Source organism: Salvia splendens, chromosome 13 (genome assembly GCF_004379255.2).
Source record: "Salvia splendens isolate huo1 chromosome 13, SspV2, whole genome shotgun sequence".
NCBI classification, from domain to species: domain Eukaryota; kingdom Viridiplantae; phylum Streptophyta; class Magnoliopsida; order Lamiales; family Lamiaceae; genus Salvia; species Salvia splendens.
In genome coordinates, this window is record NC_056044.1 from 20,795,374 (window position 1) to 20,822,997 (window position 27,624).

Sequence of the window (27,624 nt, forward strand, 5' to 3'; positions counted from 1 at the left end):
AAAAAAAAATTACTTCGGCGACATTTTCATTTGTTATGAATCCGTTTTTCAAAAAATGAATGTTTTAGACTAAATTAATATTTCGATCATATGTTAGAGGACAAAAATTGACTTTTCTGATCTAAAGATAAAATGTCATTCTTTTTTGTGTTAATGGGACAAAATTTTGTACTTATACTCTTAATTGAATCTTCTTCAATCAAGATCTGTAATTATGTGGAAACAACAATAACGAATTTTGGTGGATAATCTTCCCATTTTCCATACAAGCCATATAAACACTATAATTTCTTATCTCTACAACAGCCCTTCGTTTCTCCCTCTCTCTCATCATGGATTTATTGATAACGAGGTTTTAACACTTCGATATATTTGGTGTGGTCGCTTTTAACCTAAAAAAGTTTGGAACTTTTCCATTGGGAGGCAAAATGATTTGATGCCCGAATCCATACCATTGGTGGGTTCTGAATATCGTAGCATTAATTAGTGATTTGAATCTCCAAAAAGGCACCAAAAAAAACGAAAAGCAAAGAGAAAAAAAAGGTGATTTGATTTTGTTGTCGATGGGCGCTATAGATGGAGTGAATGCTAGGGGTTGTGTTGAGCTAGGGTTTGAGGAAGAGCCTGAGATTTTGGCAATTGAAGAAGCCGTGAGAGTTTTGTTGCAGGGCGTGTGTGATGATTCAAATCGTGAAGGTGTGAGGAAAACTCCTCTGCGCGTGGCTAAGGCTCTCAGGGAAGGGACTCGAGGTGATTTCCTTAATTCATTAGTTTTTGATGAAATGGAGTTAGTGTGATTTGATCAATTTGTGGTGTGTTTGGAGGTGGTGATATTTGATTAGGTTTCGATGTTGTTGAATCAAGAATAAAATGTTGTTTTCCAGTGCGAATATGCTTTTGAATTGATCAGCCTTGTGTTTCTTTGTGCTTTTAATTGTGCAACATTAGTTTGAAGAAGCTTAGGAATGCCGAGAAGAAGATAATAGGGACAGTTCACTGCACAAACAAGATGTTCACTTGTTTCATGTTGAGGATTATACGAGGGTGTTTTGTACACAAACATATGGATACCGTTGCGGTTGAGGAAAATTAGTTTTATTCGTCTTTTGAATTTGGCTGGATATACTCCCTACATTGTGTATGGCATTTTTCATTCAGTGTAGTCCGTTGCTAGCATTTGTTTCCGGTGTGTATGAAAGTTTTAGAACACTTGTGTTGGTTGTGTTTGTTGATTAAGGAAGAGGAATTGTAGCTTTATGCTCGTCATAACATTTTGATCCGTTGATGTTCGTCCAGGTTATAAGCAAAAGGTGAAGGACATTGTGAGTGGCGCGTTATTTCCTGAAGCCGGGTTGGAAAATAGGGCCGGTCATGCTGGTGGAACGGGTGGGCTTGTAGTAGTTCGAGATCTTGATCTCTTCTCACGTTGTGAGTCTTGCTTGCTTCCATTTCAGATCAAGTGTCATGTAGGCTATGTCCCATCTGGTCATAGAGTCGTAGGCCTTAGCAAGCTGTCTCGAGTTGCTGAAGTCTTTGCTAAACGCCTTCAAGATCCACAGCGATTAGCCAACGAGATTTGTGAGGCATTGCAGCATGGCTTCGGACCAACGGGAGTCGCTGTTGTCCTCCAATGTTCCCACATCAATTTTCCCAGTTCTGAGTCAGCCCTGTCCGATCCAAACCACAAGGGGTGGGTTAAAATGTTGGCCAAGTCGGGCACAGGAGTCTTTCACGATGATATGACGGATGTTTGGACTGATTTCCTCAGTCTTCTGAGATTCCGAGGGATAAACGTTGAGGATGCTCATTCAAGTGGATCAGACAACAAATCTTGGTGCCCGTCTCATGCTTGTTCCAAGACGGTGGTGCCTGATTCAGCAATGCTTTGTTCAGTAGCTTCGATTCTTTGTTCACTGGGCGAGGACGTCCCTCTAAGGAAAGAACTTCAAGAAACTCCTGCTCGCTTTGTCAAGTGGCTGATGAGCTTCAAAGATTCTCGTTTGGACTTGAAACTGAATGGATTCATCCAAAACAAGAGGGACTTCAGGTGCAACAGCGAGCACCTCCGTTGTGAGCTGAATCTCTCATTCTGGTCACAGTGTGAGCACCATCTGCTTCCCTTCCATGGCATTGTGCACGTAGGTTATTACAGCTCGAACGAGCTCAACCCTGTCCAGAGATCTGTCCTGCAATCGATAGTACATTTCCACGGGTTCAAGCTTCAGGTGCAGGAGAGGCTAACGAGGCAGATAGCAGAAACAGTTTCTTCGTTCTTGGGGGAAGATGTGATGGTAGTCGTGGAAGCTAGTCATACTTGTATGATTTCTCGAGGGATCGAGAAGTGTGGAAGCAGCACTGCCACCGTTGCTGTTCTTGGTCGATTCTCCATGGATGCCTCAGCAAGAGGCAAGTTTCTGGAGATCATCCCCGACACCGGGACTGGTGAAGGTTGATCTTTACTCCGGTGGTGAATGTTCCTTCCTGTCTGTGGTGAAGATGCTATTGAAGTTGCAATAAGAAGTGAGACTTTGTTGGGGCTAAATATTATCATGTCAAGTCTTTCATATTCATTTCATTGTCTTATTAGAAAGAGTTGGGGAAAGGGGAGCAGTGAGGATTAAACTGGAAACCTCTTCATTTTATATAGAAAAAAGTTGTAATAGTATTTCATTTCACTAAGGTGATAATAATTTCTTGTTTTGTATACAAGCTTGGGTTTAAATATATGTCTACTCTCTTGTGTTTATAGAAGATTGAATTGAGTGGAACAGCACTTGGGTATATAGATGTTTGTTGGATTAATGAGAGAGAGAAGTATATGATCATTGATTCCTCTATGAAATTTATTTTAAAATAAAGATGATAATAATATTGTATGAAAAGAGAGAGTACAGTCGTTTACAGATAAAAGATGACATTGATGAGCAAAAACTACAGCTAACATATTACAGAATATGTAGAACTGTACACAACAAATCACTATAGCAAACCTTACACACACACACATTCTTCAAGCAACAGATCGTTTACTTATTACCTTTGTCACAACACTGAGGATCACCTTCATCTCTACGGCTCGACGACGATCTTTCCAGTAGCGTGGCCTTCGATGCACTTCGCCCAGGCAGCTCCAGCGTCGCTCAATGGGTGCTTGCAGTCGATCACCACCTTCAGCCTCCCCTGCTTTACTAACTCCGCGAGGAACACCAAGTTCTCCCCCTTGACGGAAGCGAAGAATGGCACAAGTTTTTTCTTCGACATCGTGATCTTCTTCACGGCAAAGGTCCACATGGCGCTCGCCCCAGGCGAGAGGTCGAGAACCTTCCCGGTCCGGCTCAGGTTCGGCTCAAACACCGACCAGGGGACGGGAGGCGCGCATTGAATCACAGCGTCGTACTTCTTGCCCGACGGGCTCTTGAGGGCAGCACCCTCTGGGGTCTTGTAGTCGAGCACCTCGTCCGCCCCGAGGCTCCTCACAAAGTCGAGGTTGCGGGCTCCGCACGTGGCGGTGACGTGCGCGTTCGCCAGTTTCGCCAGCTGGACAGCCAAGTGGCCGACGCCACCGGAGGCGGCAGTGATGAGGATATTCTTCTGGGGGCCACTGCCGTCGAACTTGAGCCCTGCCGCTATGAGGATCCCGTGTGCAGTCGTGCCGGCAGCAGGGAGGCATGCTCCTTCAGCAGCTGATACTTCGGCAGGCCTAAGAACTGTTACATCCGCCTTAGCCACACAATATTCTGCTAAACCACCTCCCATCTGTTTTATCAAGATTCACAACCACAGTCAAAGAAAAAATCCAGAGAAAAAGATGCAAGATAGAACAACAATCACCTCCATAAATCTGCTAATTCTAGGTAGCTGTATATCTAAATGAAATTTGATCTCTGACTAGAAGGCTGAAGATCAAATGTAAGAGAAAAAACTCAAACACTTACACCGACATTCAAGCCAGCGATGACTTTATCACCAGGTTTGAAGTTTTCTACTCCGGGGCCGACCTCCACAACTTCTCCAGCTACATCGTTAGCTGTTTCGAGAAAAAAAATGAAGAAAGATTTGGAAACAGATATTATAACAAACAGCATACACAACGCAAGGTTGAGTGAATGGCCCAAAGCAAAGGTTCTAATAGCTTTTAAAAAAATACGTGTACATGGACTCTATATCTCCTATTCTCCTTGACCACGGTGTTAAATAATATTCTCTTGGGTCCCCATTAACCTTGGTCAATTATTTACGACCATAATCCAGCACACACAGAAGTAAATCTCCCATCAACAACTCAAATATGTTTTTTAGGTGCACAGCAGAGTTTGGAAAATCAACATTTCAAACAATCAAAGAAAAAGACTTAACATATCATTGAGGAACAACCGAACAATGATTTACATGCATGGGAAAGAGGGTCCGCAAACACAAGATGCAATTACTCCTCTACTAATTGGCTGAAATTTGTTAAGAACAAGTGAAACCTATAGCATGTTTTCCATTAGTAGCCATCCTTGGTTTTTTCACCCAACTTAATATTATCTGTCATTTAGATTACCGCAACAAATACTTATTGGAAGCTAATCCCAGCTAATGCAGCTCATGTTTAAGAGACGACTAATTATCGAGAAGATTGCGCAAGTCATAGTTAAAGCCAATTTTATACGTATCAGAACTCAACAAGGTGGAATTCGAACATGTAGTAAGCTTACCAGGAATAAAAGGAAACTTCTTAGGCATAAAGGGACGAAGCACGCCTTTCTGAATTTTCCAATCAAATGGATTTAATGCTGTGGCTTCCACCTTCAGCACGACTTCACCCTTACTCGGGCGGCTAGGAACTGGAACTTCAACTTGCTGCAATAACATAACCATTATGAATCAAGCTCAATTGGCATAGCCACAAAATTTACTTTCTATTAAATGTCTCTTTCTATTTTCAGGCATCAATAAAAAGTCTACTACTTAGTATAAAGGAGCAGGGTTCCAGCCTTATTAAATGGAGTATATTCTGGTCCAAACTTGTTCCTTAATACAAAAAGTAGATCAACATAAATTTACTTTCTATAAGTATTAAATGTCTATTTATGGAGATCTTATACAATTATGATTCCACTGGTCCAAACTTGTTCACAAAATAAATTTTGATCCTCCTAAATATTTCCCCAATTTCGAGCCTTAATAAATAAGTATATATTCTAGATCATCCAACCTTGGAAAGAGGCAACAACTCGATCATCAAATTAGTTAGCTTATTCATTTATTTCTATCATTTGGTTAATATTTATCTAAACAAGTGAACAGACTAGCTCTAAAGATATACGCAGAACCCCCAAAAATCAAGGAAAAAAGGCAAATCTACACAAACAACTGCGATCACGGATACAGAAATGAAAACTCAAAACTAATCACGGCCAATAAAACTATAAAAAAAACCTCCGTCAACGAAAATTGAGCTTCTCTAACTCCGAATGGAATCATAGTAGAAACGAGAGACACTAAAAAAAAAGAGGCGATCGGATGGAGTTACCTTCAAAGCAGCAGTTCCGCCGCCGTAACCGTTGTACTGGACCGCGCGCATGAGCTTTCCCGCCATACTTATTTTACAACGCACCGGAATTGGTGATGAAAATTTCTATTGAAATCTAATCTTCACCTCTCTGTGAGATATAAGTAGAATAATTTGACGATGGTTACTGATAGGAGCCAGATTTTTAAAATGTTTTTTTTTTGTTTTATTTGAAAACATCACTCTCCCCCTTATATAAATAAATGAAACTCTAGTTGACTATTATTGCAGTATTCGATAAACCTCTCATTATTTTAATGTTTATATTATTATGTGTCCTCTCTTTCTTCTTAATCAACATATTTTTTTCTCTTCAGTATTTTTTTTGTGACAAAAAGCTAATTTAGTCCTGGTACAAAGTAGATTTAAATTAAACTTATTATTTTAAAGTTGATTGTTAAATATTTTAGAGTAAAAAATGATAATTATCACAAATACTATTAATTGATTGCAATAAATTAATTAACTACGTTATGGCCGCTACTTTTGACGATTGAAAAGTAGGGTCGAATTCTCAATGAGATTTTTAGGATTTGATCGAAGTATCTAGAAGACAACAATATATAAAAGGATATTCTCCCTCCTTCCAAAAACAATGACTATTTTCTTAGGCAATATAAGCTTTTATATAATTTTATTTTATATATTTAATGAAAAAAACAAAACAAGATAGATGAATATAATATAAAAATAAAAATGTTTTCATTTTAAATATTTTTATTGAGACAAACTAAATACTCCTTCTGTTCCATAGTAATAGAGGTATTTTTTTTCCAGTACGTAGATTAAGAAAAAAATTGTGTAATGTATTAAATAATAAAATAATAAAGTAGGAGAGTTGAAAAAGTAGAAAAAATAAGAGATAAAGAAAAATAAGTGAGAAGAAATATATTGACTTTTACTAAAAAAATGACTCCATTATTATAAAACGTACTAAAATGATAAAATGGCTCCACTATTAATAAACCGGAGAGTAACTTTTAACTTTGTTAAATGCTACAGTTCCGGAAAGGATGATTTAGGAATAAATGGTTCTGTAAGGCCATCCACAATAGGAATAGCCCAGCAATAGCCCAGCCATAGCCTAGCCACTGCCACATCATCAGCACTAAAAATCCTCCTGTCACATCATCAAAACAAGCAAATAGCCCAGCCATAGCCTAGCCACATAATATCCACATCACTATTAACAAATATATACAAAATGAAATAATTAACAATCACACAATATACGAAATTTAATTTACGAGACATATACGGGAAAAATTTAATAATACTATTAAAATTTTAAAAAGTACAATAATTTAAAAAAATACATTAATTTAAAAAAATACAATAATAAAAAGGAGTGCCAATTCACTCCTCGTCTCCGTCGTCGCCGCCTCCGTCGCTGTCGCCACCATCGCCGCCGCCACCACTGCCGCCGCCGGTCTCCCTCCGTGCCGCCTCCAACTCGTCCTGCAGGCTCATGAGCAAGGTTTGAAGCCCGCTCTTCTCCACGGGATCCGTCGCCACCCGCCATTCGGCCATCGTCTTTATCAACTGAGAGCGCGTTTGGGCGCGAGCGAAGAATTTGAGATCCTCGGTGGATTGGCCAAGGGGGGATGCCGACTGGACCTCCTGGGAAGCCCCGGCGTTCCCCCTCGCCTCCCGCTGAGCGCGCTTGCGCCCAATCGGGCGAGGTCAGCCACCGACCGAACGCGGCGTGGGGAACTCCTGCGTCGTCTGTGGGAGGTCGTGGGAACCACCCCTGCTGCCGCTGAAATCGCCGGTGTAGTTCAGTCGTTGCTTCTTCGGCCAGCCAGAGTCGACACCTACTCGGAACTTCTCGGACTCGTTCAGCACAAGATAGCAGTTCCAGTAGGTGAAGTCCTTGTATACCCCCTTCAGTGGGAAGGCTTTCTCCGCTATTCTCCTGCAGTCCTCCTCTGTTTGGCCACTGCTCATTATGCGGAGTGCGTTGGTGTACAAACCCGAAAATCGGGAGACCGCAGCCCTGATTCGGTTCCAGGCCTTCCGGCAATCCTCCCCGTTGCGTGGCCTCCCCTCCGGGCAAAATCTCTTGTAGGCTGCTGCTATCTTGCCCCACATGTTGACGATCCTCTGCTCGTTCGAAACGAGAGGATCGTCGCAAACACTCACCCACGCCTTGTAGAGCGCGACGCTCTCCTCGTCCGTCCACCTCCTCCGTACCTCCTCCTCACCCGGCTGCGCCGACCCGCCGACCTTCTTCTTGCCCTTCTTCTTTGGGGCGCCACGCCCCCGCTCTGCCCCCCCTTGAACGAGAGTTTCCGGAGCTCCGATAGTATCAAACACCAAGTCATCTAAGGAGAAACTATCAAACCCCAAGGGCGTTTGGGTCGATGTGTGCGAAGAACCAGTCGAAAAATCAAAACTGGGGCAATAGACATCCCCCGTCGTCGCCGGGGACCCCCCAGAAGTCCACTGTGTAGCCGGTACGACCCCCGGATTCCCCTGTGTCGGCGGTACCCCCCCGGGCATCATCTGCATCCCGGGTGCCCATCCCGTTGGTGCCCACCCCGGTATCGCCGGAAACCCCCCCGGCGGACTCCCCCCGTTGGCATCCCGGAAAACATCTGCTGCCACGGGTACATGTTGTAGTACCCGGGCATCTGACCCCATCCACTTCCAACGGGGATCGACGGAGTTTGTGACCCGCTACTCCCGGAACTAGGCTCGTTGTTGAGATCCATTTCTCGTTGTTGATCTTTTACAGAAATTAAGATAGAGAGAGTACTCGTTAAAACAAGTTGTGCGAATGAAAATGACGAGCAAAGCGCGTATATATAGTGTTTATGAAAAAAAAAAAAAAATTCGCGCTAGGCAGTGCGCTGGGCGATCCGGGCGCTGCAATAGCGCCGAGCGGATCGCCCAGCGCACCGCCCAGCGCTGCACGGTTTCTCTCTCCATTCGTCCGCTGGGCGACTGCAATAGACCGCCCAGCGAACCGCCCAGCACCGGCGCTCGGCTGGGCGGTCGGCTGGGCGCTATTGTGGATGGTCTAAAGTCCTACATTCTAGAAAGACTAGCATGAATTAACAAAGACTAAGATTTATATTTCCTTATTTTTTATTCAATTTCGTCAAACATGTAGTACTATATTTTTGTACTACTATTGATTATTGATTGACATATCAATACTGATTCACCATCTTCGATGTTTTTCATCAGTCTTATATGTTTTACAAATATACACAATCGTTGGATTCTTACAAAAATCATACAGACGCGCATTCAACTCGTTCCAACATAAAAGGTAATTTCAATTTCTTAATAAATATCATTATTTTACATATGCCGAAGAATATTATTTAGTCATCTAAAAATCTCTATCTTCAATCATTTACACTAAATTCAAATTTATTTGTGTGAATGTCATATTAAATGGAGGATATGATTTTATTTTAATTATTAACACTAAATTCAAACTTAAAGAATATTTTTTATATTATGTTTTTGTAATAGTAAAATTTTGTTTTGTAGTGTAAATCTAAAAAATAAATATCTTTTACTGAAAAAATAAAAAAAAAAGATTGAAGCTAATTACTTATCTCATTTTAAATTGTAACGTAGCATTAAGATGGTCTTACCATATAAGAATACGGCCGCCCATTAATTTTGGGAAATTTTGAATTGAGTTGAATACCCTTTTCATATTTGAGGACTTTTTTGTTTTGCCGTAAAGATTTTTAATAGATGTATTGATGATTCTATTCATGCGTGCATACCAAGATCAATATAGTTGATGAACCAAATTCTCAATTCTTGTATTCAATTCTTATGTGCACGCATATGTAATTAATGACAGAGACCCTTTATATTTTCATTTATTTTCATATCTTCATTTATATTTGTATTTGTGTATGATTTCTAAGTATATTGGGTTTAAAATTATTTGATAAAATAATTACTCATATATTACCAATAAAGCCTACTGTTATGGAAAAAGTTTGAATGAACTTTTCTCTTTTCTTTGAAAGATATACTATATGACAAGTTAAGATAGGTTTAAGTTTTATAATTACTTTTAGAGCATATATACACCCTCTTTGTGTTCCAAGGTAACTGGGACATTCCTTTTAGGCAAGGAATTTAAGAAATTGATGTGTTAAATATTAAAGTCGAGAGAGTAAAGTAAGTGAGATAATAAAGTAAGTGAGATAAAAAAGAGTAAGAGTGTCCACAATGGAACAGCCACGCTTCAGCCACAAAAAAAAAAAACTTATCCGCTTGTTCATCACAGCCATGCCTCAGCAACATAAAACTTGTCCAGCCACGTCCAGCCATGTCTCACATTTTTATAATTGTTGATATATTTTTATTAGACTAGAACAAACTTAATTCTATAAAAATAAATAGAAAAAATATAATTCATTAAAAAAAAATTAAAACCAAATCTTCGTTTTATTATAAATTTTGGAAAATTAAACAACGAGAATTACATATAAAACACCGGCGGCTCACTCGGTGTCATCCCTACAATCTGCCTCAACACCTACATCCCCAACAGCCTCCACCTCGTCGTCGAAGATGGGCAACCCCAGCTGGCCCTTCAACTAATTTATGAGAGCCTCGTACGTCCGCCAGATCCTCGGGTTGGTTTCGTTGCTTAAACGTCCACAAACTTCGATCAGCTGCTTCTGCCGCTGAAGCATCAAGTTACCGGATAGCACCCTCCACCTGGGCAGACATTCCCACGCGGGATCCAGAAGCAGATATTTTCCATTCTCTCTATGTATCTCGTACGACAGAGCCTTTATGTCGGCGTCGCTGCGGCCGCTTTCTGCTAGGCGGAGATTGTTCGTGTGGATGCCCGAGGACCTGCTGACGGTGTTTTGAATCCTTTTCCATTTTTTACGGAGCTGGTCCTCATTCCGGTCCGCCATGCCTCGCGGCTTGAACTCATCTTAGGCGGTGACGACGCGGGCCAAGAAACCGGTTTCCGTCTGATCCGTTCCAACAGCTGAATCCTCCGAGATTGAGTGCCACGCCTCTGCCAAAACAATGGACTCCTGCACTGAGTAGTATGAAGACCCCAACCGACTCTGGCTTGGCGCCGGCGTCTCCATGCGTCCATGTACCGGTGCCGATGACGGGGGCGGTACAACTCTCCCACCGCATTGGACTGATACCCATCTGCTCGAATGTCAACGAATCAAAATCAGCGATGGATTAGGGGGTGGGGCAGAGGGAGTAGTGGTATCAATCACTGGATTGTTCACCGCGTCCATGTTGAGCCGGTAGTCCCCAAATGCCAATTTGGGTCGTCCCAAAGCCCTCTGGTTGGAGGGAGGACTCCACATCTGGGGTGGAGGGGCACCCTGATGGAACGATGGACTAGAGGGACCCCACATCTGGGGTGGAGGGGCACCCTGACACCCCGACGCCCCATATCCGGCTAAGTTGCCAACGTTGACGGCAGTGCTGGTGCTGCTGCCGGTAGTCGGGACTTGAGTCCCGCTGCTTAGATACTAGCTCCCGCTGCTTGGATACTGGCTCCCGCTACTTGGGTAGTGCGATTCTCCGGTGCCGGGGGAATCACTGTCATGGCTTTGCATTATGCAAACTCTAGAGAGATGAAAAAATATGGTTGTGGATTTATAGTGTGGATGTGTGAAGTAAAAAATGAGGAAGAGGTTTAATTTATATAAATAAATTAAGAAAAAAAAGGATATTACCGTCGCGGCGCAGCCGTCTCAACCGCAGCATGCCACTCGCCTCCGTCGGGTATAGGACTGTCCCCGACCCCCTCGGTGCCCATCCGGCACACAATAGACTGCTGCGGCGCAGCCGCGCAACACGGCGGCTGCCGCGGAGGTCCTATTGTGGACAATCTAAGTATGAGATTATATTTTTTTGCCAAAAAAAAGAAATGACTCAACTTCCTTGGGATATGGCGCCATCCAGGAGGTCCTGAGTTCGAATCCTGGATGGCGCAACTTGGGATTAATTTCCCTGTGGGCCCAAGGCTTGTTGCCTTGGGACTTTGCAAGCATACGGGCCTGGACCAGCCTGAGGGTGGTCCGCTTACTCTCACTGGACCCGCCTGAGGGTGGTCCGCTTACTCTCACGGGACCCGTCTGAGGGTGGTGCAGCAGCTAGTTCGTGGGACCACGAGGGAAAGGGAGAGGCCGGTGCTTGGCCTGGACCCGTCTGAGGGTGGTGCAGCAGCTAGTTCGTGGGACCACGAGGCTAGTTCGAGGGACCACGAGGGGCTGGAAAAGGCTGGTTCGCTTGCCAATGTATCTCGAACTCCAATGTGTGTGTGTGTAGGTGTGTGTGTCCGATTTGTGTGTCCGATGTGTGTGTGTGTAAAAAAAAAAAACCCAGGAATACGACTAGTGACGAAACCAAAATTTTAACGGTGGAGGAGGGCATACTACTATTAAAATTTGTTGATTGTGTTTAGTGCTCACAATGCAGAAACAATTCGAACGTGAACAATATAAAAAGCTGTGCATGAAAAATGGATGATGAGAAAATTAATCAGTGAATAGATTTTTTAGAGCATAGCACATATTTTCTTACTAATATTTTATGATATACTTTTATAGTATTTATTAGATCAAAGAATTATTATACTATATTATAGAGTTTTTATAATACATGGCGTCATATTAAAATTATTTTATTAATATCATGTACTCCATGCGTTTCATACCGGAGTCACATTTGGTGTTGACGCGAGTTTTAAGAAAATAAAGAATAGAAGATTGGAAAAGTTAGTGGAATATGTGTATATTGGTTTTATAATAGAATGTGTTTGAAGAAATGAATGTGGGTCCGGATTCACTTTTATTCATTTTTTACTCCCTCCTCTTTGGTAAGAGCACAATACCCACATCCACGCTCTTCCGCAAGGACATGCTCAAGGATCCCACCATTCTATTATTCAATTTAAATAAAAACATTTCCACAATATTAAAATGCATTAAACCCAAAATACTATTACTAATTACTAAAAAATTAAAAATTACATAATTAAAATCCTAAAAATTAAAAATTTCATAATTAAAGTCCTAAAAATTAAAAATTACATAATTTAAATCCTAAAAATTAAAAATTACATAATTAAATTCATAAAATTAAAAAAACTCACTACTCGTGGTCGAATTTCGCCCAAATGGATGATGAATGTGTGTATATATAGATGATTTTGGGATAAAAGTTTTTTCAAAAAATTCAAAAAAATTTCAAAAAAACAGTAATAAAACGGCTATATTTTTTGCAATCTGATTTTTTTAAATTTTTGGTATTATTTTCTATTTAAAAAAAAAGAAAAAAGAAAATACCAACGACCAATAGAAACGCGCCACGTCGCCCTGCTCAGCGGCACGGAGGTGCTTGATGCATCGAGCAGAGCCTTGCCGTCGGCAAGAGCACAACGGCGGACAGGGGCGTGCCGTACCGACGGCCCGGACGCCGTCCTTTCCCACAAGCACCGATGCGGATGCTCTTACCAAACCAGTCAAAATATAGTTTTTATAATTTCCGATTTTTATAATTTAAAATTAAGGGTTATTTGCCTACAAATACACGAACTTCCAACATTTTATAGTTCTTTCCCTAAACTTTTATTTTTGAATGTAAAAATATGAATTTTGAATTTTTCTGATTTTTCCTCTACAACAAATTCTGGCCAAATTAAAGCTTATGTGTACACTAAGCATAGTACCATCTACGTGGCGAAAGGTGGCAAATCAATATAACATGTTATTAGCATGTAAATACACGAACTTTCAACATTTTATGATTTTTTCTTTAAACTTTCATTTTCTAATTTAAATACATGAACAATGAGAATTTTTAATATACCGTCGAGTGTCTTGAAACATTTAACAAATTTTAAAAAATGTTGTGATTTAAGATATTTGCGATTTTTATTTTTCAAATTGTATGTGGTTAGAATGATGACGGTTTTCATTTTTATATACTAATACTTTATATTCACGATTTAAGTGATTATGTTTATTTGATTATTTTTAAATGGTGTAATTTTAAAAATGTTAATGAAATATTATAAAAAATACTCTCCATATGTCTAAATTTTTAAAGTGCTGGACATTAAATTATTTAGAAAAAAAATCTATTTGAAGAAACGTTTAAGGGAATCAAAAGGAGGTAATTCTCATTGATTGATTCAATATGTGCTAGGGTTACATGTTTATAGAATATACAAATGCTACATATGGTAACTAGATCATTGGTGATTCTATTCTAGTTAAGGAATGTAATCAATTTGGAATCAATCACATTGATTGTGTGATTTCTTTCCAACACTCCCCCTCAAGTTAAGTAACGGGGTTTCCGATACTCAACTTGCTTAATACTTCCTTGAATGATCTGGAACTTACTGCATTGGTCAGAATGTCGGCCAACTGATCTTCCGACTTCACATATGGAAATTCAACAATCTGGGCTTCAATCTTCTCTTTGATGAAGTGTCTATCTACTTCCACATGTTTAGTTCTATCGTGCTGAACTGGATTTTTGGAGATGCTAATCGCAGCCTTGTTGTCGCAGAACAGTCTACACGGTCTTGGTACATATAGGTCAAGTTCTATCATGAGTTTCCTTAGCCACAGTATCTCAGTGAGGCCACTTTTGATTCCACGGAATTCAGCTTCTGCACTTGAGAGTGCGACCACTTTTTGCTTCTTGCTCCTCCAAGTGACCAGATTTCCTCCTACCAACGTAAAGTACCCTGCCGTGGATTTTCTGTCATTTGGGTTTCCTGCCCAATCTGCATCAGTGAAGCCGTTGATTTCCAAGTGCCCATGTTTCTCGAATAATACTCCATGCTCCGCAGTACCCTTCAAGTATCGCACAATTCGGATAGCTGTCTCCCAATGATCTTCTTGTGGTGAGTACATGAACTGGCTTACTACTCCCACAGCATATGCTATGTCAGGTCTAGTGTGAGACAGGTAAATAAGCTTCCCTACCAGCCTCTGATATCTCCCCCTGTCTGTGAGCTTTGCTCCTTCCACTATCTGTAGTCCGTGATTCTGTACCATTGGAGTGTCTGCCGGTCTACAGTCTACCATTCCTATTTCTGCTAAAAGATCGAGGATATACTTTCTCTGATTAATGAAGATCCCCCTTTTTGACCTCAGAACTTCAATCCCCAAAAAATACTTAAGAGGACCTAAATCCTTCATCTCAAATTCTTTGAACAAGTTCTTCCTCAATTCACCGATCTCCTCTTCATCGTCTCCTGTGATGATCATGTCGTCAACATATACGATGAGACACGTGATTTTCCCATTCTTCTTCTTGATGAATAATGTGTGATCTGAGTTGGTCTGCTTGTAGTCATATTTCTTCATCACCTCGGTGAATCGACTAAACCAAGCCCTTGGAGATTGCTTGAGTCCATACAACGTCTTCTGGAGCTTGCACACTTCTCCAGGCTGAAATTCATTTCCGAATCCTGGGGGAGGAATCATGAAGATTGGTTTAGGCAGTTCACCATGTAGAAAAGCGTTCGTCACGTCGAACTGGTGGAGTGGCCAGTCTCTGTTTGCCGCGATTGAGAATAGTACCCTGACTGTGTTGATCTTTGCTACTGGGGAGAAAGTCTCGGCGTAATCAACTCCGTATGTTTGAGTGTATCCCTTTGCTACCAGTCGTGCCTTATACCTCTCGACTGAACCATCTGGTCTTCGCTTGATAGTGAACACCCATCTGCACCCTACGGCCTTGACTCCTTCTGGCAGTTTTCCTTTCACCCATGTGTTGTTTTTCATCAATGCCTTCATCTCTGTAAACATGGCCTCTCTCCAGTGCCTGTGTCTCATTGCCTCTTCGGCAGTTTGGGGAATTTCCTCTTCCTCATATAGCGCCGCTTCAAATGCACGTGCCATCTTACTCAAATTTCCTTGAACAAAATTTGCAACTCCATATCTGCTTTTTGTACCGATCTTCTCGGGAGAGTATCGTTTTGGAGGTATGCCACGAGTACTCCGATTGGGAAGGACATACTTCCCAGTGTCACTATCAATAGTATTATCTTCTTCCTCCTCCTCTTCTTCTTCTGCGGTGTTAGTATCAACTACAGTTTTTCCTTCAGACATTGGTATAGGAGATACCTGGGATATCGGTTGAGGTTGATCTTGAGGTGGTTGAGGAGACCCTGGTGAAGAGGCGTGCTCGACGGCAGCGACCGCTATAGTCTCTGGTGGTTCCGCAATTGAAGGACTTGGAGGTGACACAAACCAACTTAGGCAGTCCCCATGATTAGTTTCAGGATTTTGCTCCCCCTGGCTGCCAAGGTGGTGAGGGTAGAATAACTCATTTTCCGAGAAGGTACAGTTTATAGTGGTGATAATCTTTTTGGTGCTTGGGTCAAAGCATCGGTAACCTTTCTGGTTTATCCCATATCCCACAAAAATACATTTAGTAGCACACGGAGAAAATTTTGTTCTTTCATGCTTGGGAATATGGACATAGTCTGTACATCCGAACACTTTAGGTAACATGCTATGAGATTCGGGTATTTTGGCTTGTTGGGAGAGGATATCAAGGGGTGTTCTTTTGTTGAGGATTTTTGTGGGCAATCTGTTTATGAGATAGATGGAGGTTGCCACGGCTTCTGGCTAAAGAAAGGTTGGGATCTTGGAGCCAATCATAATGGCCCGGGTTACTTCTAGGATTGTTCTATTCTTTCTCTCAGCGACCCCATTTTGTTCGGGTGTATAGGCACACGAGGTTTGGTGAATTAGACCATTTTTCTTAAAAAATTCTGACATATCACTATTGACAAATTCCCTCCCATTATCTGACCGAAGGACTTTTATGGTGGTGTGGAACTGGGTTTGAATCATTTGGAAGAAAAGGGCAAATTTATCGGCAACTTCAGATTTGTGTTTCAAAAAATAAACCCAAGTCATCCTAGTGCAGTCATCAATGAAAGTAACAAAATATCTAAATCCCTTTCCCCCAATAACGGGCGCAGGACCCCACACATCAGCATGCACAAGTTCAAACATAAATTTCACACGGGTATTGGAAGGTTTAAAAGATTGTCGTGGCTCTTGGCCAAAACGCATGTCTCACAAGAAAAATCTTTAGGAATTTTAAAGATTGTCTGTGGCTCTTGGCCAAAACGCATGTCTACCCCATCCACGTAGTAGAGTCCTTGGTTCTCAGTGCCACGCCCAACGATCTTCCTCGTCCGAATATCCTGTAGAACACAACAATTTGGGTGCATCAGGAGAGTACAATTTAGTTCTCGTGTGACATGGCTAACTGACATCAATCTTTGAGACAGGCTTGGTACAAATAAACAGTTTGATAATCGAAGGGTTGGAGAAATTTCTATGGTTCCCGCCCCTGCTACTTTAATTAATTCCCCATTTGCAGTTCTAATATAGGTTTTGGTGACTTCACTAAAATCACTAAAATCTGTCCGTTCGGGAGTCATGGTATCTGTGGCTCCACAATAAAAAATCCACCCCCTTTTATCAATTCTATCACTATTTTGCACGTTTAATGCAGCGCAAATATTTATCAGAGGTGCAAAACGGTTTTTAGTATCAATTGGGTCAACTTTTGGGGTCAAACTGCAATTTCTAACAGGTATGGGCGGCATTTTAAAATATGAGGAGTCTGGGGTTCCTTTTTTAATAGCATGGGGTATTTTATGATATTTCGGGAAAGTTAGAGGGTTAAAATGCAAGGTGAAGGGTTTGTTAGGGTTTGATCGAAATCGACCAAACCCTTTACCTCCTGTAATGGCGCCGCTGTTCCATGGTTGACCCTCCGTCGTCGCTCCAGTCCGCTCCACGAAATTCCCGATTCGGATGCCCCCTCCGCCGCCGCCACCACTACCACCGTTGATTTCCGGCTGGGAAGGGTAGTTGGTGTGATTCCCTCCTCCAATTGCCCCGTCTCTGTTCTGGTTCGATGGGTTCTGTCGCGGATTGTTCTCCGCAATTCCGACCGCGGCGAGCTTTCCCTGCGCTCGTGCCTTTTGTTTCTCGTCCCACCATTCCGGGAACCCTACTCGGAGGAAACACATCTCCCTTGTATGCTTGTTCTTCCCGCAGTGGGAGCACCACAACTTGCTTTTGTCCGTTCTCCCTCCGGTTCCGACGGTCTGGTATGTGTTTCTGGCTGGTGGCGGGGGTTGTTGGCTTCCCCGATGGTTCGGTCGGTCCCTCTGTGCTCCAAATCCGTAGCCTATCTCCCCCGATGATGCATTGGCGCTTCCTACGCCAGAGGAGTCTCCGGTGGGTGGAGAGGATGCCGATGGCATGATCTTCTGTCGAGCCGCCTCCTTCTTCACCCATCCGTAGGCTTCTTCGACTGAGGGGTATGGCTGTTCTTTAAGGATTTCCCGTCGGATGTGGTCGTACTCCTGGTTCAGACCTGTGAGAAACTTGATAAGCCGCTTGTCACTCGCGTGCTGTCGGTACTGCCCGACTCCCTTGTCACAACACGTGACCGGTTGCTTCTGAGTTTGATCGATATTCACCCACAATCTGTGGAGACGACGGTAATATGTTTCAAGGTCGAGACTTCCCTGTTTCATGTACATTATTTTGTCTTCCAGGTCATAAATCAGGTATGGATCGGCTTTTCCTTCGAAAGTGATCGCAAGGTTGTCCCACAATGCCTTGGACGTTTGATGGTGAGCGAAGTCGGAGAGAATATCGTGCTCGATATTGTCTATTATCCACGAAAAGACTACGAGATCAGTCTCCTCCCATTCTCGGTATCCTTTACTGCCTGGTTCGGGGGGTGTGTCTTGGATATGCGAATATCCCTTCCTGCTTCCTATCGCGACCTTCATCAATCGCGACCACAACGGGTAGTTCTTCCCGTTTAATTTGAACGCCACTGTGACGCTCTTGCTTGTCCTCAATTTTGAGGATTCGATTGTTGGTTTTTCCTCGTCTGTGTCTGACATTTTCGATGAGATTTGGGTTTTGGTTTTAGGTAAAGGCCGAGAAGGGTATTACACGGCTATGATGAATTTTTTTCTGAGCCAAAGGATCATCCTGCTCTTGATGCCATGAAGAAACGTTTAAGGGAATCAAAAGGAGGTAATTCTCATTGATTGATTCAATATGTGCTAGGGTTACATGTTTATAGAATATACAAATGCTACATATGGTAACTAGATCATTGGTGATTCTATTCTAGTTAAGGAATGTAATCAATTTGGAATCAATCACATTGATTGTGTGATTTCTTTCCAACACTATTGTTGGGAAAAAATCAGAAAAATTCGAATGTTTGGGGAAAAATCTAAAAATTCTCAATGTTCAAGGGATATTCTATAAAATCTCAGAAGTTCATGTATTTTTCAGCTTCAATACTTGCCGCTTTTTGCCATGTTGGCACTTCCGACGTACACGTCAGCTTCAATTTAAAGAAAAATTATTTTTTGGGGAAGAAGCAGAAAAATTGAAAGTTCATGCATTTAGATTTAAAAATAAAGTTAGTGGAAAAACCAGAAAATATTGAAAGTTTGTGTATTTACAGGCAAATAACCCTAAAATTAAATAGTTATTTGTTTTGCAATAAGAATTAGTTACTAAATGATTATATCTCTACTCTCAATTCACGGGGGATTGCCCCCAAAATTCAGAGTCCCGTTTGGATTTCCTTCTTGATTAATCACAACTATAGCATTATTATCGTATGAACAATTACTACAGGTACGAACAATTACAACTCTGACTATTTCTGATTTTTCTAAGGGCATATTTGGTACTGCTTATTTGATTACAACAACAATAACGTCACCAATATGAGCTTATCGGCAATTACTAGCTCTTATTCTATATATGATGAAGATGATTCATTTTAAAACTATGTTTGAAGTTAGAATACAAAACCACCTCACTTCACAAATACATTAATATTAATTAACATTATAATCTTCACTCAATATCAGTTTATTATGTCTTCCTAATTCAATATAAGAAACTTATAATATTTTATAATATCAACGAATATGGTCACAGAATTACTATATAATTTTCAATTTTCAGAATTCTAATCTTAATAAAATTCTCAAAGAACCATTCCGATTCCTATACAATATATCAGTTAGTTTAAGTTATATTTCTATATATTATCTTCTAGATACTTCAACCAAATTCTACAATTCCCATTACAAGTTCAAATATCAGTACTTTGATTAAGTTGTTTTATATATTATCTTCTATACACATTAATCAAATTTAATTATTCTCATTCCAAGTTCTTCGACACTTCTTTTCAATAGTAAAATATGGCGGCCATAAATAAATCGTACCACTAGTATATATTTTAATCTTAAATAGTTTACAGCCACGCCATTCATATAGAGTTTGTATACATACAATATACTCCATACATATACAACTTTATTTAATTTCAATAATATCTTTATATTTATATAATTAATGTAATGTAATCAACTAATATAGCCGTTATTACTTGTGATGAATATCATTTTTTACTTCAAAATATTTGCTGATCAACTCTTATTCAACGTCTTTCTTAAATGTACTAAATTTTATCTGACCTATTTATGAAATATTATAGATTAAATGTTTCTTATAGTATTTGTTAATTTGCTTTTCAAGTCTAATCATATCGTCAACTAGACTTTCATTTAATATTTAAGGGTGAGTGATGTTTAATCTTATTGATTATGAATTTATGATATATTGTCATCATTTAATTATAATATAAATAAAATAAAATAAAATAAAATAAATCAAAAGAAAAATAAAAGTAAGGATGAATCATACTATAAAACAAACACGTGGTCTCGTAATCATACTGCCTACATATATCTCACAAGAGAAAATTTTCTTCACCAATTTAGGCATTTAAGTGGGTGTGTAAAATAACTAAGTATGGCAGGAAAGCTCATGCGCGCGGTCCAGTACTTCAGTTACGGCGGCGGAACTGCTGTTTTGAAGGTTAACTCCATCCGATTGCCTCTCTTTTTTTTAATATCTATCGTTTCTATGATTTAATTAAGCTCAATTTTCGCTGCCGTGATTAGATTTGAGTTTTCATTTTTGTTCACTTGTTTGGATATAAAAATAAATGGATAAACTAACAAATTTGATGATCGAGATGTTGCCTCTCTCCAACACCTCCAAGGTCGGATGATCTAGAATATACTCCACTTATTAAGGCTCGAAATTGGGGATATATTTTGGAGGTACTAGTTTTTTTGTGTAGGAGCACGGACGGATCTAGCAGATCAAATTTTATTTTTGTAGTATTATTAAGGAACAATTTTGGACCAGTGGAATCAGAATTGTATATGATCTCCATAAACAGATATTTAATAGTTTAGAAAGTAAATTTTGTAGTTGAGGTTGATTGATAGTGGTATTGCAGGAAGTAGAAGTTCCAGTTGGTAGGGCGAGTAAGGGTGAAGTCGTGGTGAAAGTGGAAGCCACAACCTTAAATCCTATTGATTGGAAACTTCAGAAAGGCGCGCTTCGTCCCTTCATGCCTAAGAAGTTTCCTTATATTCCTGGTAAGACTTTCGGAATAGAATGGCAAAGTATACTACAATATGCTCTGCATCATCAAATCTTATCTTTTTGACTGGAAGATCCCTTGATTGTTTGCATTGCCATTGCTTGATTTTCCAAATTCTTTAGAAAGCATAATGAGTTGATCAAAGGGAGATTTGCTCTGTGTGTGCTGGATTGTAGTTCTGACAAAGGTTAATATGGATCCAGGAGAGTATTAGTTAACACCCTGGTTAAGGAGATATCGAGTTCGTGCACACGTATTTGTTAAAAGTTAACTTGTTGATTTGTCGAATATACTACACCTGTTTGTTTATTGAAATTATTCGTTAGTTCAAGCTTGTTGTAATTAATCTTATTTGAGGGGGCATGGCATGACTCTGGAAAATCTGTTAGAATCTTTGCTTTGGGCCATTCACTCAACCTTGCATTGTGTATGTTGTTTGTTACTACTTCCTGCAACTTAATAGTTTATAATTTCTGTTCCTAATATTTTCTTCATTTTTTTTTCTCGAAACAGCTATTGAAGTAGCTGGAGGAGTTGTGGAGGTCGGCCCCGGAGTAGAAAACTTCAAACCTGGAGATAAAGTCATTGCTGGCTTAGATGTCGGTGTAAGTGTTTTGAGTTGTTTCTCTTACATTTGATCTTCGGCCTTCTAGTCGGGGATCGAATTTTATTTGGATATACATCTCTCTAGAATTTGCAGATTTATGGAGGTGATTGTTGTTCTATCTTGCATATTCTTCTAAGGATTTTCTTTGATTGTGGTTGTGAATCTTGATAAAACAGACAGGAGGTGGTTTAGCAGAATATTGTGTGGCTAAGGCAGATGTAACAGTTCTTAAGCCTGCTGAAGTATCAGCTGCTGAAGGAGCATGCCTCCCTGCCGCCGGCTTGACTGCTCACGGGGCCCTCACATCGGCAGGGCTCAAGTTCGACTGCAGTGGCCCCCGGAAGAACATCCTCGTCACTGCAGCCTCCGGTGGCGTTGGCCACTTGGCCGTCCAGCTGGCGAAACTGGGGAACACGCACGTCACCGCCACGTGTGGAGCCCGCAACCTCGACCTTGTGAGGAGCCTCGGGGCGGACGAGGTGCTCGACTACAAGACCCCAGAGGGTGCAGCCCTCAAGAGCCCGTCGGGCAAGAAGTACGACGCGGTGATCCAATGCGCACCGCCCATCCCGTGGTCGGTGTTCGAGCCGAACCTGAGCCCGACTGGGAAGGTGATCGAGCTCTCGCCTGGAGCGAGCACCATGTGGACCTTCGCCGTGAAGAAGCTCACGTTGTCAAAGAAAAAACTGGTGCCATTCTTCAGCTCCGTCAAGGCGGAGAACCTGGTGTTCCTCGCGGAGTTGGTGAAGCAGGGGAAGCTGAAGGTGGTGATCGACTGCAAGCACCCATTGAGCGACGCCAGAGCTGCCTGGGCAAAGTGCATCGACGGACACGCTACCGGAAAGATCATCGTCGAGCCGTAGATAGAGGTGATCCTCAGTGTTGTGACAATGGTGATAAGAAAACAATCTCTTGTTTGAAAAATGTCTTATTTCGTCATTTCAGGATATTTCATTTACTTGCATTATATTTTAGATAAGTAGAACTCATTATTCAACTAAATTACTCCCTCCGTTCCGGACTACTCGCACATTTCCTTTTCGGCACGGAGATTAAGGATTGAGTGTATAGCAAAGTCAACAATTGCGGCTGTAGGTGATAATTTTTACTAAAAATAGAAAGAGTGCAAATAACTTGGGACGCTCAGAAAGAAAATAAGTGCAAGTAGTCCGGGACGGAGGGAGTATTAAATTAACATTCTATCAAGACATCTACAATAAGACCCCAAAAATCAGTCCCACTCCACTTTTCCCTTATCACGTCAGCATTTTTAGTTTCAAGCTCATTACCTACAACAAGCTAGCCCCTAGCCCCAATATCAACCTGAAAATCAACCACAACTTATTTCACAATAATCATTTGGAAAAAAAAGAAAACTAATTCATATTACTTCAAAATTAATTATTACATTAAACTAAATTTAAATATACTTCTCCATCCCAAGGAAGATAACCACTTCCTTGAGCGACACAAGATTTTATATAGTTTTATTTTGTGTTATAGGTGGAGAGAACAAAGTAAAAGAGAATGACTACGGTAGAAATAAATGTGTTTCTATTTTAAATAATGAGTTATTTTGGTTGAGACTAACAAAAAAATGAGTCATCTTTGATGGACGGAAGAAATAAATTTTAACTTTTAATTTTTTCTGGAGCTTCTCAATCATCTTGGTCAAGTAGAGGTGCTCAACCATGGATAAAGCCAAAATGGGAGGCGTCGTCAAATCTATCCTCGACACAATTCAAGTTTCTGGATTGTACGGATCCTATCCCATTGTGTGCGTATACCCCAAGGTTATAATTGGAATTTCTCAATTATCTTATACACCAATTTTGATTTCAACAAAACAACACAAAGCCCACTGTCAAAGGCCCATTTTTACAACCAAACATTGAAGATTGGAAAACATCCAATCTCAAATTGCATGAAAATCTAAAAACATGTTATGCTTAATTCGATTCCATTAACGGCGATGCCAATAAAATTAAGTAGAATTCAGTCTATATAGAGTAAAAATAAAAATATAAACTTAATTTAGAGTCGTCTTCATTAACCCCAGAATTATGAGTATTTTGGGTTAGGAGGTTAAGTACTTTGGACACCCAAATTGTGCAAGAAATTGAAATGCAAAACCAGTGGGCCACTACTGTATTGAATACAGACAATGGGCCATTTCCCTCTCTCTTCTTGGGATACCAGCTAGACTGTTGATTGTTTTTCATGGGCTGCGACTTTATTTAATTCAATTTCTCACATTGACAGCCCATTCTTATTTATTTCTTCCACCCACTTCCAATCCAAGCCCCATGGGCTTTAAATCTCATCTAATCTTCATAAATCCTTTCCATATATTGTTGTAAACTTGTAATGGTTCTTTGTTTTTTGGTGGGGTGGGGGGTAATTTCTGACATCCACATCTTGGATTTTTAAGTGTTTGTTATAGTTCTTGATAAAAAAGGTGTTTATTATAGTTGTGTTGATTAAGGGGCTTCTTGATATAATGGAACAGAATGAGGAGGGAATGGAATGGAGATGGCAATAGAATGAAGGGGGGAATGGAATGGGATTCCATTCCATTCTTGTGTTTGGTAAGCACAAGGAATGCAAAAGGAATGGAATTGTTATTCCTTGATTGATTTCATTCCTATATTTGATAACTACAAATTAATATAGAAATTGGAATGGAATGAAATATGAATAATTAATATGTTGATTTTACCAAAAAAAAAAATTTAAGGTTGCGTTCGATACCATAGAATTGAGGGTTTGGAATTGTATATGAATAATTATATCCACAAAACACACTTTACATACTACACACACTACACACATTCCACACACTACACACGCTTTACACACCACACACTTCACACACTACACACAGTTCACACATTTCACACACTTTACATACTATACACACTACACACATTCCACACACTACACACGCTTTACACACCACACACTTCACACACTACACACACTACACACAGTTCACACATTTCACACACTTCACAAACTACACACACTACACACAGTTCACACACTACATACACTACACATTTCACACACTACACACACTACACATATTACAAACACTATACACATTTCACACACTACACACATTTCATGCACAACACATTTAACAAACTACATATTTTACACACTACACAATTCACACACTACAAACACTACTCAGATTTCACACATTTTAAGCATCCTATTTTTGATTTTTTTTTAAGCTTTTAGATTTTTTTTCGATCCAAATCAACGAACCAAATAGAAAAACTGAAAATTTTCAAAAGTTTAATCTGAATCAAACCGAAAAACTGAACTAAATTTGAAATTTTAGTTAGTGTGAAGTGTGTATTTCGTGTAAAATTTGTAAGTGTGAGTAATGTGTGTACAATGTGTATATTTTGTTAATAGTGTATGTAGTGTGTTTATTTTGTGTGCAATGTTTGTATTTTGTGTGTATAGTGTGTGAAGTGCGTGTAGTGTGTGAAGTGTGTGAATTGTGTGTAGTGTGTGTAGTGTGTGAACTGTGTGTAGTGTGTGAAGTGTGTGTAGTGTGTGTAGTATGTGAAATGTGTGAAGTGTGTGTAGTGTGTAGTGTATGAAATGTAGTGTGTGAAGTGTGTGAAGAGTGTGTGTTGTGAAGTGTGTGAAATGTGTGTAGTGTGTGAAGTGTGTGTAGTGTGTGAACTGTGTGTAATGTGTGTAGTGTGTGTAGTGTATGTAGTGTGTTGTAACAACCCGAGTTTTCGTCCACCTATTTTGGGGCAATAAAAAAAAATATTGAACGAAGAGACGATTGGATTTAATCTTAAGTGAAGGAGTTAAGGTTTGTTTGGTTGTTTTGCCTCATGGAATAAAAGTTCAAGGGATTTCAAATTTATGAGCTTGGAAAATAGAAATTTCAAGTAATCAAACAGAGTACTACACATGTGCTACAAGCATACAAGTCATATATATACATGAGAAGTGGACAAGTGGTTATTGGAATTTATCCAAAAGAAGAAAAGTTGGAGGTATACTTTACAATGTAGGAAAACTACCTTTCATGGAAAAGAATACATGGATCTTAGAACAAGTAGAGAAAATATGTCTACCTTACACAAGAATTTTTACTACAGAGCTAAAAGGAGTAAAGAAAACAAAAGTGGGGTCCTCATTTACAAGATTACGAAATAGAGCTACTCTATAAGAGCTCAAGTAAAGCATAGTCAACATTTGGACACAAATAGTCTACACTTGGGAATGCATAGAAGGGTACGCCTACTATGCATATACATATTTTGCTTACATCATGAGTGCTAAATTATGGAATAGAACACTTCCACTTTAATTGCCCCAAAGATCTAGGGCATGGATAGTAGCTAAATTAGGATTTTGGTCAAGAAAGCTACAACACAAATCTTCTATTCTCCTTCCCCAAGCTTTCTCGATTTTTGAAGTAGCCACAAAACTCCAAGTGACAACCATTACCTGCAAAGAAGGATTTCCAAAAGTAGGTTAGAAATGATTCTAGCCAAGTCCAAGAAAAAGTGTTTGCAAACAAGTGGAAGGAATCAAATAATCCTTGAAGAAATGCCTCTAAAATGTATCTTCCAAATCCAAATAGGAACAAAGTGGCATAGGATGATGAGCTCACTTTGTAGGCTCAAAATGGTGATTCATATCCTCACTTTAGGAACCAAACAACATGTAGTATCAGCCAAATGCACCATCCCCAAAAATCTTCACTAGTTTGGCATGAGGAGCCTTGTGAGTAAGCACAAAAGTAAGGAGAAGCTCTAGCTCAAAATAGAAGGTGTGAACCCCAAGGGGCTGCCACAAGAAGCCAAGGTTAGTGGCTATATAAAGGACCATCACCCTTCTTCTCCCACCACACTCCAACACCCTCTAAGTTTCGAAAGTCAGCAAGAAGTGGAGAGGGGAGCAGTGGCAGCAAGAGAGCAGCCCCAAAGTATCACCCAAGCTAAGGTGAACTCCACAACACCACCCTTTGCATCACGTTAGAAATCCCACTTATAGCTTGAAAACTTAGAACCGTAGATGATCAAGAACACATGAATTTTAGAGTTCAATACCATAACTTTCAAATGGAACCGAAACCAAATAATGCACCACTGTGAACTAGCCGAACCACCAAGTAATAACATCACATAGCTACTGCCCAAACATCGAACATAATTATGATAAGTAGCAAACTGGATAGAGGGCGTAGCTTAGCATAAGGGGATGTCCGGCGAGGGTCGAGTTACGACGGGGCTCCGGAGAGCCGACAGGAGCAGCGGCGCTGCTGGAGCAGTAGCGCGAGGCAGCGGCAGCTGGTGCCGGCGCCGCCGAGTGAAGATAGAGAGAAGGACAATGGCGTCGCGCCTTCCGGGTAGCTCGACGGAGAGAGAGGGAGCCGACACAGTGAGAGTGTCGGCAGAGATGACCGGTGGAGATGGGCAGTTGACGGCGATTTTGCCGGAGAGGAGAAGAGAAGAAGAGGGGCACCGTTCTCACTTGGAATTAGGGATTTGAAAAAAAGAAATGAATTTAGTTTGGGAAGTTAAGAATTCATTCTTACCGATAAGAGAGAAAGGAGAGGCAGATTGGGCTAGAGGAATGAATTAAATAAAGTGCGCCTCTTTACATAAAATTAAAGAAATATGGGCCAGTGAGTAGTCAAAGTATTGGGGCCTTTATTTAAGTACAGTTGGGCTGAAATTAAATAAGGAGTGAGCTTCCTGGATTTAATTTAGTTCGGGCTACGGAATTTGAATTGGAGTTTTGGGCCAGATTAAATTGCTTATGATTGGGCTGGAAATTATGGATTTGATTTGGGAGCCCGGTTAATTGTTTATTTAGTTTCCGAAGATGGAAAATGTTAAAGTTGGAGAAGCGAAGGGCCGACCGGCATCGCCCCGTGACGCCTCAGGCAGCCGCT

General features: G+C 40.5%; 3 protein-coding genes and 1 long non-coding RNA gene across 4 annotated transcripts; 2 read left to right on the plus strand and 2 right to left on the minus strand.

Annotated features, from left to right (window-relative positions):
• The first annotated feature begins 224 nt into the window (after nt 1-224).
• On the plus strand, nt 225-2,781 carry LOC121763012 (GTP cyclohydrolase 1-like). Its single transcript, XM_042159054.1, has 2 exons — nt 225-750; nt 1,297-2,781. The coding sequence occupies exons 1-2, from the start codon at nt 564-566 to the stop codon at nt 2,451-2,453; spliced, it is 1,344 nt and encodes a 447-aa protein (XP_042014988.1). The 5' UTR covers nt 225-563; the 3' UTR covers nt 2,454-2,781.
• Nucleotides 2,782-2,842: 61 nt separating this feature from the next.
• On the minus strand, nt 2,843-5,721 carry LOC121763020 (chloroplast envelope quinone oxidoreductase homolog). The gene is made up of 4 exons (XM_042159067.1): nt 5,519-5,721; nt 4,701-4,845; nt 3,936-4,027; nt 2,843-3,756 (listed from the first exon to the last, which is right to left on the minus strand). Exons 1-4 carry the CDS (start codon nt 5,582-5,584, stop codon nt 3,070-3,072), a joined length of 990 nt encoding a protein of 329 aa, XP_042015001.1. The 5' UTR covers nt 5,585-5,721; the 3' UTR covers nt 2,843-3,069.
• A 14,631-nt stretch (nt 5,722-20,352) lies between these two features.
• LOC121763021 (chloroplast envelope quinone oxidoreductase homolog) lies at nt 20,353-22,625 on the plus strand. The gene is made up of 4 exons (XM_042159068.1): nt 20,353-20,502; nt 20,933-21,074; nt 21,593-21,684; nt 21,863-22,625. The coding sequence occupies exons 1-4, from the start codon at nt 20,437-20,439 to the stop codon at nt 22,547-22,549; spliced, it is 987 nt and encodes a 328-aa protein (XP_042015002.1). The 5' UTR covers nt 20,353-20,436; the 3' UTR covers nt 22,550-22,625.
• Nucleotides 22,626-25,717: 3,092 nt separating this feature from the next.
• Nucleotides 25,718-27,349, minus strand: LOC121763047. Its single transcript, XR_006042335.1, has 2 exons — nt 26,338-27,349; nt 25,718-26,171 (listed from the first exon to the last, which is right to left on the minus strand). It is a non-coding gene; the product is annotated as an uncharacterized LOC121763047 (long non-coding RNA).
• Nucleotides 27,350-27,624: the final 275 nt, after the last annotated feature.

What these genes read in the sequence shown, in the direction of transcription:
- LOC121763012 (XM_042159054.1), top strand. Translation starts at nt 564, where the DNA reads ATGGGCGCTATAGATGGAGTGAATGCTAGGGGTTGTGTTGAGCTAGGG. An exon ending in TCTCAGGGAAGGGACTCGAG is followed by an intron (nt 751 to 1,296) that starts GTGATTTCCTTA and finishes ATGTTCGTCCAG; the next exon opens with GTTATAAGCAAAAGGTGAAG.
- LOC121763020 (XM_042159067.1), bottom strand. Translation starts at nt 5,584, where the DNA reads ATGGCGGGAAAGCTCATGCGCGCGGTCCAGTACAACGGTTACGGCGGC. An exon ending in GCGGAACTGCTGCTTTGAAG is followed by an intron (nt 4,846 to 5,518) that starts GTAACTCCATCC and finishes ATGTTATTGCAG; the next exon opens with CAAGTTGAAGTTCCAGTTCC. An exon ending in GAAGTTTCCTTTTATTCCTG is followed by an intron (nt 4,028 to 4,700) that starts GTAAGCTTACTA and finishes TTCTCGAAACAG; the next exon opens with CTAACGATGTAGCTGGAGAA.
- LOC121763021 (XM_042159068.1), top strand. Translation starts at nt 20,437, where the DNA reads ATGGCAGGAAAGCTCATGCGCGCGGTCCAGTACTTCAGTTACGGCGGC. An exon ending in GCGGAACTGCTGTTTTGAAG is followed by an intron (nt 20,503 to 20,932) that starts GTTAACTCCATC and finishes GTGGTATTGCAG; the next exon opens with GAAGTAGAAGTTCCAGTTGG. An exon ending in GAAGTTTCCTTATATTCCTG is followed by an intron (nt 21,075 to 21,592) that starts GTAAGACTTTCG and finishes TTCTCGAAACAG; the next exon opens with CTATTGAAGTAGCTGGAGGA.